The 14,120-nt window shown below is 41.2% G+C and overlaps 1 protein-coding gene across 1 annotated transcript; it reads right to left on the reverse strand.

Annotated features, from left to right (window-relative positions):
• Positions 1-11,568: 11,568 nt before the first annotated feature.
• LOC126795082 (NAC domain-containing protein 35) lies at positions 11,569-13,806 on the reverse strand. The gene is made up of 3 exons (XM_050521905.1): positions 13,476-13,806; positions 13,057-13,325; positions 11,569-12,658 (listed from the first exon to the last, which is right to left on the reverse strand). Exons 1-3 carry the CDS (start codon positions 13,717-13,719, stop codon positions 11,783-11,785), a joined length of 1,389 nt encoding a protein of 462 aa, XP_050377862.1. The 5' UTR covers positions 13,720-13,806; the 3' UTR covers positions 11,569-11,782.
• Between the last annotated feature and the right edge of the window lie 314 nt (positions 13,807-14,120).

Consider the following 14,120-nt stretch of genomic DNA (forward strand, 5'->3'; position numbering starts at 1 on the left):
CGATGCAGAGGGAGGCTCGGGGAGAGAGGGAAGGCTCTCGGTGGCGAGACAGAGTGTCGCGAGCTCGGGGTTTGGAGAGGAAGGTCGCGCGATCCTTCTGAGCTAGGCGGTGCAAGCCACCGAGGGCTGAAGGGCGAGATCGCCGGCGGAGGGTGGTTCGGAGGGAGAGAGAGCTCGAGGGAAGAGAGATAGACGAGAGGGAGGCGCGGGTTTGGAGAGAGAAGAGGGTTTCCGAAAATGGAAACCCTACTTCTGATTAGTTTCCTTTTATACCTATTTCTAAATCGGAAACTAACTTCCATCGTTAATAACTTTTACGTACGACGTCAGATTCGGACGCGTGACATGTCCACGAACTCTTATCGTCGAGCTCTACAACTTTTGTGAAAGAAGTTTTTGCAACCGAGCGACGAAATAAAAGTCGATATATTCGTTGCGGAAACGTAACGTTTTTCTAATTAAACGATCCGACAACGTTTCCGTTTTCGTTTCGAAATGTCGCGAACCACCAATTGTCGTTTTGAATTAATTTCACAAATTTAACAAATTAAAAATACTCGATAATTAGTTCTGAAAAATTCGGGTTATTACAATTCAATCACAAAATTTAGAGTTTAAAAAGGTAAAATTTATTAAACACAAATCACATGATCACATTGGTTACTTTAATCTAATCTAATACTAAATCTTACACAAATCTCATTAGCACATGAAGACCCCTTAACTTATTTAAACACAAAATTTGGAGTTTATAAATTAAATAGGTCAAATTTGAGAAGATTATGAACTAAATCCTCAAGATCCAATACATATTGAGCAACAAAACACTAATTCTAGCACAAACTAAGTAATCTAACATTAAAATTAACACAAAATTACAATATAAACTCTTACCCAAACCACCAATATACTCTAATTTCCAATTAAATTCAAACTTCAACCTCAATCTAGCATTATATAGGACAACAATGATGAATAAAGAAATGAAGCTTATACTAACCTCTTTATAAATCAATGACAAAGGAGAAGAACAAGCTTTCAATCCCAAAAATTGAAATTTTTCACTCTATGAATAGTAGATCACAACAAAATTTCAGCATTTTAGATCCAAAATTGTGCTGTCTTTAAGAGCAGGTGATCACTACCTAGATATTTAAAAACTGAGGCGACGGACATTGGGTAAGTTCATCTCCTCAACCCACTTCAAGCGACGAGATAAAAAGTTGTCGCCTCAGTCTAACATTGAAGCGACGAAACCCAAAGTTCGTCACCTGAACGTACTGAAGCGACCACTTGGTTATTCCTTGAGACGAAGCCTAATTCCGTCGTCCCAGTGTAATTGAGGGGACAAAAAAAATGTTTCCGTCGTCCAAGTGTAAATCTGGCGTAGTGTGAGTTTAATGACTGAGAATCTGAGATTCATTTAGTTATAATACAATGCGAATATATGATTTGGAACGTGGAAGCATGTGCATGTGAAATTAAAGAGAGAAACAGAGGAAGAGTCACTGCGCGTTGGGTATTAATTAGAGCATAATGGTGAGTTTTGTGCGTGCCGGTGTCATATGGCAACATGTGGTAAATCACTAAATCTCCATTGAATTCAAAGTTGGAAAGCCTGATCGATGAGCTTCTTTTCGTGACACCCATCTCACATCACATGCAGGTGCTTATTTTCACAAATCAAGCAAAGTAATATGGATGTTTGTATTAGTTTTTTTATAGAAGCAAAGCCGAAACAGCAGTCCCTAAGCCATTATTATTACTAAAATAACATATTACAAAGGGATATAGATCTTTAATCCCAAATTACAGCAATTTAATAAAGAAATATCCTGAAATCATAACAGAAATCTCAATGAGATATATAACTGTTATTGATATAACCATGTTTTCATTGGGTCTATGTCTTTTTTTATTAAACATTTTATAAATTATAAAACGAGTGATAGGCGGTAGCTTTTCGGCTATAACGCGCCTCTTTTCTTAGGGTTTGGTGCTTAGCAAATTGCCTTAAATATGTTATTATAAAAGCCTAATATCGCCTAACTTTTGATTTATATACACACAAAAAAGTTGGAAAATGGACTCATACTTGTTAGATCTTCCTTTCTCACACGTGAAACTAGCTAGAGTGTCATGGTACTTGGAAAGCATCATCACACGTTATCTTAAGGAACTCGGTAAAATTGAATCTGACTTATATTAGAATACGATATTATCGAATTTTAATTCTAATAAGAAAGAACGAAAATTAGGACCTTATAATAACATCACCCTATGTATACTCTTATGCTTATAGTTAGTTTTCAAATAATTGAGATAAAAACGGAAAAGTTTCAGACATCACTGTTTTACTTGAGAGCTTAATGTCACATCCCGCCAAACTTAGCCATTTTTACCTTGAGCATTTTTGAAGCAAGCATGGCTCAAGGAAGATTACGGAAGACACTTGAGCATTCTAGGTGAATCTGAAAAAATGACGGAACTCTTTGGAAGTTCATAGAAGGTCCAAGAAGGTGTTAGAAGTCTCCTGAAGAATGGGGGAAGCCTTGGGACATCTCCGGATTTCTCTAGAACCATGGAGAGGCTAAGGGAACAAGACCACTCAAGAACTCTCTAGAAGACTCAAGGTGCATCTTAGATTTATGTAAACTTGTATAGAGTTATCTAGAAATCTCTACACTTGTACATAATCCTGGAATCCTCTAGAACTAGTGATATAGGAGGAGGAGGCCTATAAATAGCAAGGAACCCCTCACATTTGAGACATCAAGCAAGAAACCATCAAGCATACTTGTAAGCTTTCTTTCTTTGTTCAATACAAGTTATCTTTAGAGATTTTTTCTTTGCCTTTCAATTGTTCTAGCAGGGCGATTGTGAGAGTAAAACTGACTTAGTATAAGGAACTTGCTAAGGCTGCACAAGTAGCATAGCAAAGGAGTAAGCTCGTGACAGGTGGTATCAGAGCCGAAGTTCGATCAAGAGGCTAGCTCGACACAATGGCAAAGAATGGCAATCTTGTTGGTAGTGTTTCCGATGACACGCAAGTGAAAGGTCGCGAAGAATTTGTCAACCCGACGGTTCCAAAGAAGGAACGGCTCAAGAACGCGTTAGCTTTAATCGACTAATGACTAACTCAAGTGGAGGAGAGCGTGAGTGGCATGGGGGCCCAGGTGGAAGACTTAGAGGCGGAGGACGCCGCAATCCACACTGCGATCAAGGGCATGATGCTCAAGCTAGATGAGTCCTTGCGGGGTGAGATAGACAAGGTTCACGACGAGTTCATAGGGGAACTCGCTCGGATGCGTGAAGTACAAGAATGGAGCATAATAGCATGCTTGTACGCATGGAGGAGATGCAGGCAGATTTTGCACGCATGGAGGCAATGTAGGTAGATCTTGCTCTATACAAGCGCGCACTAGCCGCAGGGACTAGCACCAGCAACACCGTAGAAGCCAAGCAAATCAAAGTGCGAAAGCCAAAGAGCTTCGGAGGGATGCGCAATGCTCGAGAAGTAGACAACTTCTTATGGGGGCTAGATCAATACTTTGGGGCCGTAGGCATCATGGAGGAGGATGCCAAGATAAAGACCGCGACTCTATATCTCACTGACACTGCCATGTTATGGTGGAAGAGAAGGCGAGGAGATATCGAAAGAGGTACGTGCACCATCTCTACTTTTGATGACTTTGTTAAAGAGCTTAAGAGGCAATTTTATCCCGAGAATGCCGAGGATGACGCAAGAGCTCGCTTGCGAACGCTCAAGCACATGAGCCCTATTCATGATTATATTAGAGATTTCACTAACTTGGTGCTTGAGATCCCTGACTTGTTCGACAAGGATGCTCTCTTTAACTTCATAGATGGTCTCCAATCATGGGCCAAGACAGAGCTTAGGCGACGTGGAGTGCAAGACCTTGCCACCGTCACCGCCATAGCCATGGCCGAGGGCTTAGTTGATTTCTCAAGTTCAAGGGAGTCCATTAAGCCCAAGGAGAAGAAGAGCAACTATGCCAAAGGTGGGGGAGATAAAGCCAACGCAAGGAAGTGCCCCGCCATGAGAGCTACTTGGCAAGATTCAAGGATAAAGGCAAGCCAAGGGACATGCAGAGTTCGGACAAGCCTAATGACAATAAGTGCTCCTATGCGATGGTCCGCATTGGGCTAGGCATTGCCCACAAAGGAGAGCTCCAAGCGCACTTAGAAAGTCATCAAGGCGGGAATGAAGCCGAGGGTGGCAATCAAGGTGCACACTTGGGGTTTTTACAAGTGCTCAATGTAATCCGTTGTATACCCAAGGTCCAAGCCAAATGTTTGCTCTTCACGGATATCAACATAGGTGGGAAACCAACAACGGCAATGCTCGACACGGGGGCAACCCATAACTTCATTTCCATTGAGGAGACACGCATGCTAGGACTCAAGCCAACTAATGGAGAAGGCTCCATCAAGGCGGTTAACTCACCTGCCCACCCCATACATGGAGTAGCTCGAGGAGTCAAGACAAGCGTAAGAGCTTGGTATAGGAACCTAGACTTCCCGATAGTGCCGATGGATGACTACAAGGTAGTCTTGGGGTTGGAATTCCATGATCAAGTCAAGGCATTCCCAGTACCATTCGCCAATACCTTATACATAATGGATGGCGAGAGGTCGTGCATGGTGCCAATAACTTGAGGAGCAAAGCAAGACATCAAGGTGTTGTCGGCATTGCAATTCAAGAAAAGCATCAAGAGGGAAGAGGAGAGCTACTTGGCCATCCTTAGTGAGTTCGATGACGAGGAGCCAAAGCCACAAGATGACATGCCCAAGGAGGTAGCAGCAGTTCTTGAGGAGTTCAAGGATGTATTACCCGCGGAGCTGCCCAAGAGACTACCCCCAAAGAGAGAGATCGACCATGAGATAGAGTTGGAACCAGGGACCAAACCACACGCCATGGGCGCCTACCGCATGGCGCCTCCGGAGTTAGCAGAGCTAAGGAGGCAATTGAAGAAGCTTTTGGACGCGGGGTTCATTAGACCTTTGAAAGCCTCTTTCGGTGCCCCGGTCTTATTCCAAAAGAAGAAGGACGGATCTCTACGTATGTGCATCGACTATAGGACACTCAACAAGATCACGGTAAAGAACAAATACCCTATTCCTCTTATTGCCGATTTATTTGATCACTTGCGTCATGCACGATACTTCTCAAAGTTAGAGCTTCGATCAGGATACTACCAAGTGCGCATTGCGGAGGGAGATGAGCCAAAGACCGCATGCATCACAAGGTACAGTTCTTATGAATTTCTAGTTATGCCTTTTGGTCTAACTAAACTAATGCACTGGCGACATTTTGCACCTTGATGAACACAAATTCCACCCCTACCTTGATCGGTTCGTGGTCGTCTACTTGAACGACATAGTGGTGTATAACAAGACCTTGCAGGAGCATGTATAGCACTTGCGGGAAGTGCTTAAGGTATTGGGGAGAACCAGCTATACATCAAGATGGAGAAATGTTCTTTTGCCAAGCCGGAGGTGTCGTTCTTAGGGCACAAGATCAAGGATGGCAAGCTTATGATAACTGACCTTCTCAAGAAAAAAAAAAGGCATGGGAATAGACAACGGAGTGTGAAGAAGCCTTTGAAGACTTGAAGAAGGCGATATGTGAGATGCCCATGCTTAGCCTACCGGATCACTCCAAGCCGTACGAAGTACACACCGATGCTTCCAACTTTTCCATTGGCAGAGTTCTCATGTAAGAGGGGAATCCAATTGCCTATGAGAGTCAAAAGCCTAATGACACAGAGCGGCGCAACACCATGCAAGAGAAGGAGATGACTGCCATCATCTATTGCCTTCGAGTGTGGCGACATTACTTGCTTGGGACCAAGTTTGTGATCTTGACCGACAATGTAGCAACAAGCTACTTCCAAACCCAAAAGAAGCTAAGTCCAAGCAAGCAAAGTGGCAAGACTTCTTGGCGGAGTTTGACTACACCATGAAGTACAAGCACGGAAAGATGAACGTGGTAGCGGATGCACTAAGCCGCAAAGCGGAATTTGCAAGCATTTCTCAAGTCACTAGCCCATTGCTAAGCAAGATCAAAGAGGGACTAAGGGTAGACCCTCAAGCACAAAGCCTCATTACCTTAGTAAAGGAAGGCAAAACCCGGAGGTTTTGGCTAGACGACTACCTTCTCTACACGAGAGGCACCCCACTTGCGGAAGGAGCTTATCAAGGAATGTCATGATTCCAAATGGGCTGAAGTCCACCCAGGTATGAAACACACACTTGCCTTGTTAAAGTCCACATATTATTGGCCTAGGATGCGTGATGGGGTCGAGGAGTACGTGCGGACGTGTCTCGTTTGTCAACAAGACAAGGTAGTCCAGCAATAGCCGGGGGGCTTGCTAGACCCCTTACCCATACTAGAGAGACCATGGGAGAGTGTCTATATGGACTTCATCACTTGCGTGCCGAAGTCCGAGGAGTTTGGGAGCATCATTGTTGTGGTGAACATATTTAGCAAGTATGCAACCTTCATGGCCGCATCAGCCGACTGCACAGCATAGGAGACAACAAGGCTATTCCTACGCAATGTAGTCAAGTTTTGGGGAGTTTCAAGAAACATTGACAGCGATAGAGACCCGCGCTTCACGGGAAGATTTTGGATGGAGCTGTTCAAGATGCTAGGGACGGACTTGAACTTTTCAACAAGCTTCCATCCACAAAGCGACGGTTAGACAGAACACGTTAATGCTCTCTTGGACCTATACTTGCAGCACTATGTGAGTGCCAACCAAAAGGATTGGGCCAAGCTTCTAGACGTGGCGCAGTTTTCCTATAACCTGCAGCAAAACGAGGCCACCAACAAAAGTCCTTTTGAAATTATGTTAGGACAGTAGCCTACAACCCCTCTATCCCTTGCCACTCGCTATAAAGGGAAGAGTCCAGCCACGTTCAAGTTTGCCAAGTCATGGCATAAGCAAACAAAGTTAGCTCGAGCGGCGTTGCACAAGGCTACCAAGAAGATGAAGAAGTGGGCGGACAAAAAGAGGAGGCATGTCGAGTTTAAGGAAGGCAACCTTGTACTTATGAAACTCTTGCCGCAGCAGTTCAAGGCCTTTAGGAAGGTGCACAAGGGCTTCATTCGCAGGTATGAAGGACCGTTTGAGGTAATCAAGCGAAAAGGCAAAGTTTCATTCAAGCTCAACCTCCCGCACAAGTTAAAGATACATCTCGTCTTCCACGTGAGTATGTTGAAGCCCAACAACGAGGACTAGGAAGACCCATCAAGTGGGATATCGCATAAGGCACCTACATCGGTCATCACCAACTTCGAGAAGGAAATCAATAAAGTACTCGCAGATCGGGTCATTTGACGTCGAGGCGTGCCAAGTTACAAAGAGTACCTCATCAAGTGGAGAAATTTGCCTGATATGGAAGCAAGCTGGGTGTCCGAGGATACGCTTTGACAGTTCAAGGACAAAATCCAGCAATACAACGAAGCGCGATGAGGGCATCGCGGGCTTTGGTGGGGGAGAATGTCACATCCCGCCAAACTTAACCATTTTTACCTTGAGTATTTTTGAAGCAAGCATGGCTCAAGGAAGATTACGGAATAAATGGAAGATAGATCGAGATGGAGGTCCCAACTGTAAGTGAGGAGCTGGTAGAGAAGAAACATTGTATATGTTTTGGCAAAGCTAGCAACTGCAGTACGTCTACACCGTAGTGCGTGGCATCACATTCATCATGCATTATGGTCCAGCTGCTGCAGGGACCTCCCTCTGGATCTTATCTTAGGCTTAGCTCTATATACATGCTCATAGAGTCATAGTCATAACTTTATATATACAAAGAAAAATCAAACGACGCCCACAAAGGCACAAAGTCTGCACACATGCGGGGTATCTGGTTGACTATCAGTAACAAAAGCCAATCTTAATGATTCGAACCTACTAGCTTACACTACACACTCGATTGCTGGCTACCAATTGACTGATCGACACTCACTCAGTCCCGCACAACTAGTTAGACTTCAGTATATGTTGCCCTAAGAGATGACCTCAGTTCTGCCAGTTACTTCTGATAAGAATCGAATGCATGCTACTGATCCCACTTCCTATTTCAATCTTGATTGTTTTGAGCTACAGATCAAGAGATATATAGACCAACTTTGTTTTCATCCTACTCTCTACGTCCGCGTGATCACGCAAAGAATAATTATCATTCTACGATATTGTCAGGAAGCTTCTATTCATACTTCCAAAAACGGTATATAGATCTTCTTACTAAGAAGACCTCCATTTTGCTTTTATAGATACCTAAAATATTATTTAGACCTCCAAAGTTTTCTTAAAATGCCCATTATCTAATTTGATATATCAAATCATACTATTATCTATTAATTTCTTTCATACTCTATTTCAAATTCATTTATTATATACAACTCGAAAAATGCATAATAATCACACAAACTATCTTCTCGAATTAATTCGATCATCCACTCGTTTTCTAAATTCATAATAAATTAGTAAACTATATTTTTCATCCATTGATAGTAACATCAACGTATATGAAATATTTTTAACCTCTAATTAACCAGTTTTATTCATCAACGTATATGTAATATTCTAACCTCTCATGAACGAGTTTTAATTTACTGTTCACCGACCGCCACCAATCATCACCAAATTTCACCACCACAACCTAAACAACATTTCCAACAACTTCCTAGTTGACACCAAGGTCTAAATCCGAGTCTAAACAGTCCAAACAACGAAGAACATGAAATCGGCACTATTCACAAACCCTAGAAATTGAAATTTTGATTCGGGTACTTACACTTCGATTTGGCTCGATTTCTTTTGTGGGAATGTTGCTGGGACTGAGACAAGCAAAACCCCCTAAGAATCTTGAGCCATGGTGGCCGGAGGAGGCGGCGCCGCCACAGTAGTAACTTCCGGCGGTTGCTACACCGTGTGTGGTTGTCGCCGGAGTGCAAGGCGTAGCCCAAAAGATGGAGCTCGTCGAGCCCGTCAGTTTGATAGGTGGCACGGCACGAGGCGACGTCGGATGGTGGAGAAATCGGCCGGAGAAGGTTTTTGGGTCGGGAGAACAGTACCCGAGCTCGGGTGAACAGTACCCCGATCTGATTTTTAGAAAAAATCTGATTTTCTGATTTTTAATCTCCTCTCCTTCCTTTTATACTATTTCCAAAATCGGAAACGAACTTCCGACGTTAATAACTTTTGCATCCGACGTCCGATTCGAACGCATGACGTGTCCACGAATTCGTATCGATGAGCTCTACGACTTTCGTGAAGGAAGTTTTTGCAACCGAGCGATGGAATAAAAGTCGATCTATACGTTGCGGTAACGTTACGTTTTCTAATTAAACGATCCGAGAACGTTTCCGTTTTTGTTTTGAAATGTCGCAAACCTCCAATTGTCGTCTTGAATTAATTTCACAAGTTTAACACTTAAAAAATACTCGACAATTAGTTTCTAAAAATTCGGGTTATTACATAAACAAAATTATAATAGAGAATCTGGTGCATCTACTAATTTTCGTAAAAAGCTAAACATACTCTGTAAAATAGTTTAAAACTTTCTACTGATAAAGATGCTCTTAGCTGAATTCACATGGTTAGTCACAGAGGCAGAGGCGGAGGTACGTAGGCGCTTACTACCTCTCATGCACCCAATGGTCTAAATAACGGTTATCGGCACCGTATCGGTTTTGTAAAATAAGGATATAACGGGGATGTATCGAGATATATCGGATTATATCGGATTTATCGTTTTTGCTAATTTTTAATTAAATTTAATATAATTATAAAAATATACATCAAAATATACCAAATAAACTTGAGAAATTAAAACTTATAGAAGTATAGCTACTAAATAAACTTCATAAAAAAATATTTGATTATTTTGACAATTAAAATACATTAATAATATTAATTAATAAAAATAAAGGTGATCATTCATCATAAACTCTCTCGTCATTGAATGTTATCAACGAAATTTTCATTTTTTTAAATTATTTTTTCAAAACGACGTGGTTTTAAAAAAATATTTTAAAAAAAGGCACCGATATATCGGGTCAAACAAAGATGATCATTCATCATAAACACTCTCGTCATTGAATGTTATCAACAAAATTTTCATTTTCTTTAAATTATTTTTTCAAAACGACGTGGTTTTAAAAAAAAAATTTTTAAAAAGGGCACCGATATATCGGTTTGACCCGATATATCGTCATTTGACTTGATTTTTCGGGTTGACCGATATAATAGACCGATAAGCAACTTATCGTATCGTTTTCTTAATATTAGGGATATATCAGGGATATATCGAGGATATATCGGGATATTTAGAACATTGCATGCACTAGTAGTTTATGTATATTTACCCCTTTTAACATTTGCATGAGTGATAGTTTGGTACAATGGTTGGGTGGCATTTATTTCTCCTAGGCTAGTAGGTTGCTATTTTGAATTACGATGCTAATAGGTGCATCACATCTCAATTTTAGATTTAGTCATTTTTTATTTCTTCGTAAAAGTAAAATAATGTCATTTTTATTTGAAATAAAATAAAAAAATGTCTGATATATCGGATTTTAACCATGAAATAGTGTTGACTGATAACTTTTGAAAGGATATAAATGATATCGTATCGTTTTCTTAATATCAGGAATATATCAAGGATATATCGAGATATTTAGAACATAACTCATACCTCAGCCACCTCTTATACCACACAATTGTGGTACCAGTACAAACACTAATTGACTGTTATATTTGCTAATTGCAAAAGCAAATGCATCCTTAAGGTATGATATGTCATCGATCAGTTGATTGATCGATGATGAGAGTATCTAGCCAGGTACAAAATGCATTTTGTAACAATAGGTTTGGAGTTCGTAAAATTGAAAGGACATGCGATAAAACATGCAGTGACTCTAAAATTGTTATCACTGTACTGTTTAATCTATAGTTAATTAAGTACATGTAACTCTATTTTAATCAATGATCTTATGCATACATATATGTTCAAATTACTTAGTACTACTGAAACATTCAAAATCACAGTTGTTTAGCAGTTTAGGTCTAATCTTTGAATAGATCTTAATGTAATAATTTATGCATGTCGAGGATTTCGTGAACCGTAAACACGTAAAGTGCTGTGGATCGAAACCCCTGGTTACTTCTAATTGACAACTTGAGTACTAGCTAGATAGAGAAAAATAATTAAGACCGTACCAAAGGGAAAGAAAAAGAAAGATAGATGAATTGGATGATCGACCTCTACTGGATGGACATGTACATAAGTTGTCTGTAACCCTAATTCAGCACCTTCCATGCAACACCGCAATTCAGACATACATAATGGCTAGATATATATCACATGTTACTGAACGACCACAACAACAAAAAGGATGAATAAGATAAACCCCATCAATCAACCGCCAGAGAAGTTATATATGGCATTAGATCATATATATGGCTTCACTATATTAATGTAAACTCAAGGACATCATATCGAATAATAGTAGCACTTCATTAATTAGAATACTAGATCTACAAATTAAGTCTGCCAGAAAAATGAAAAAGATGTAGAGATCATTAAGAGTCAGCTAGTTAAAGAAATCAAAATTCAGTAGCAGCTATAGCTAGAATCAGCTAGCTAGCATAATTAACTGGTAGAGGCAGTGTATCGAGGATAGAGCAAATATATATATGCAGTTGGGTTTTAGTTGATGATAAATATAAATATATATTATGGATTACTTGAATGGATTGGTGTTGTACTGATATGGCGCCCGGTTTGGCTCTGAGATTGGAGTCCAGTCCCAAAGGCGGTCGGAGAAAGCAGTTACTGGAAGTCCGTTGGGGGAGAGCTGAGACTGCGACGGTGGCGGAGGTACCAATGGGAAAGGACTGGAGAATTGGTTAACTACGTTGCTGGGTACGTGGTGGTGGTGTTGGTGATGATTATGACCATGAACATCATAGTATTGTTGTACATTTAGAGCTTGCTGATTGGCAATGTTGGAAACTGCTTGCTGCTGTTGGTAATTCAATAGTCTTTGAAGATCATCAATTGCATTAGACGTGGTTGGAACAGAAGAACCGGCGAACAGCAATGTTTGCGTCTTCGAGTGATGGTGGTGCTGCTGCAAGAATGTCGACATTCCTTCTTGTTCGGCATGATCATCGAGATGTAGGACTCCTCCATGGTGATGAGGATGTAGGCCGAGTGGTGATGATGGATGATGAATTGCAGGAATATTAGGGGCACTACCACGCAAGCCAACCCCAAGCGTGCTTGTCACATCCGAGTTCCCGCTACTTCCTTCCGTTTCATTGATCTTTGGATCCGCCGCCACCTGATCTTGATGATGATGAAGTTTCTGTACAGATTGGCCAAGTGTCAATGAGCCTCCGTTGAAGTTAAAATTAGCTTGGAGTTTTTCCATCAAACTACTGTTAATGCTGTGCTGCTTCTTATTTGAGAGGGACGATGATGAAGACTGAGCCGGTAATGATCTTGATGAGGATGCCCCATTAGCATGAGTGGCGGCTCTGGATGACAATCGAGGCAGCGATGGGTGGTCTTCCACTCCGGGTCTCTTGTAAACTCGGCAGAGGGATATTTCTCCCTGCAAATCAATTAAACAAAATTAAATTCAAATCTCTGCGCTCATGTGGTTCACCTAATTAACTTAGAGGTCAGGGTTTGCATATAAAAATCAAAACTAGAATAGGAAATGTTGAAATTGATGAATTTCAGTCTTGTTCTTGTATATATTTTCTTAATTTGCTCCCAATCAACACGCTTCTTCTGCTAATTATCTATGATGACGAACAGCAGAACCAAGAGAAAAAGGAAAAAAGTGACATGCATCTTAACGTTGTTCATGTGTTGAACATTGAAATAAGAGGTAGGTTTAAAAACACTTGCAATGCTTCGATCATCATCATTACTAGCTTCCAAACGTGTAATCGACTTTTCTGTTTGAACTTTTACAATACATGCATATGTATAAGTACGTTGTACCTTTTGATATCGTTCCGTTTCATGATGGGGCAAACGATACTCGTTCATGATCCAGCTAGTTCGAATGCCTTTGGGGGCTTTCCCAGAATAGAAAACTAGGGTTTTCTTCAACCCGATTGACCGGAAGTTTTCGCTTCGAATCATCCGATCGGCTCCTGTTGCCTTCCAGTATCCAGATGTGGTCACGCGGTTGGGTCTGTCGCCGTTCCTGTACTTTCTGTCTCTCGGAACATAAAAGAACCACTCCTTCTCTCCAATCGCCGCCATAGCTATACAATTATACATCACCATATTCATTTCATACTCTGTTAGTTCATCCAAATTAGAACACAGAGAAGAAGAGGAAGGGTAGAGGTGGATCGATGTTGTATGAAGATGCAGTGAGGGTCTGAGGGATATGTATATATATATATATGTACCTGGAAGTTCCCAAGGGTCATAGCGATAAAGGTCGAGAAAAGTAATGAGTTCGACATTGAAGCGCTTGCCCTCCACCTTACGGCGAAGGTAAAACTCTATCAGTTCTTCTTCAGTTGGGTGGAAGCGAAAGCCCGGCATCACCATGTCATGCTCATGCTCATCATCAACCTCATCAAGATGATGCCCCTGCTGCTTGTTCGACTCATCTTCTTCGTGGCTCATCCTCCTTGCTGCAATTGCCATAAACAAACTGATGATCGGTCAAATATTTGAACTAATTATGATCAGAGTTCATTTCCCAGTTTCTGGCTGCAAAGTATGGAAGCTAACTAGATATAAGTGCTGCAAATATGGTTTGGTTTGGCGTCTCCACTGGCCTCTTTATACCATAAAACACCCCAAGATGAGTCAAATTGTACGAACTAAGTGCAAGTGGTGGGCAAGATAAGAGATGGTTAATCAGTCGTAGCTAGCAGTAAGTCAGCAAGCCCTTAAAAAGTTACTGGGTAATTAACCAGGAAGATGAAGATGAAGATGAAGATGGAAGAAATTATGATCAGAGGTGAGGTAGAGGAGAGGAGTTAATTAGAAAGATCTACAAAGCTTTCAGGGCGGGATGGAGAGGGTGGGCCCTACTATTCAGA

This window comes from Argentina anserina, chromosome 5, assembly GCF_933775445.1.
Source record: "Argentina anserina chromosome 5, drPotAnse1.1, whole genome shotgun sequence".
In the NCBI taxonomy this organism is placed as follows: Eukaryota; Viridiplantae; Streptophyta; class Magnoliopsida; order Rosales; family Rosaceae; genus Argentina; species Argentina anserina.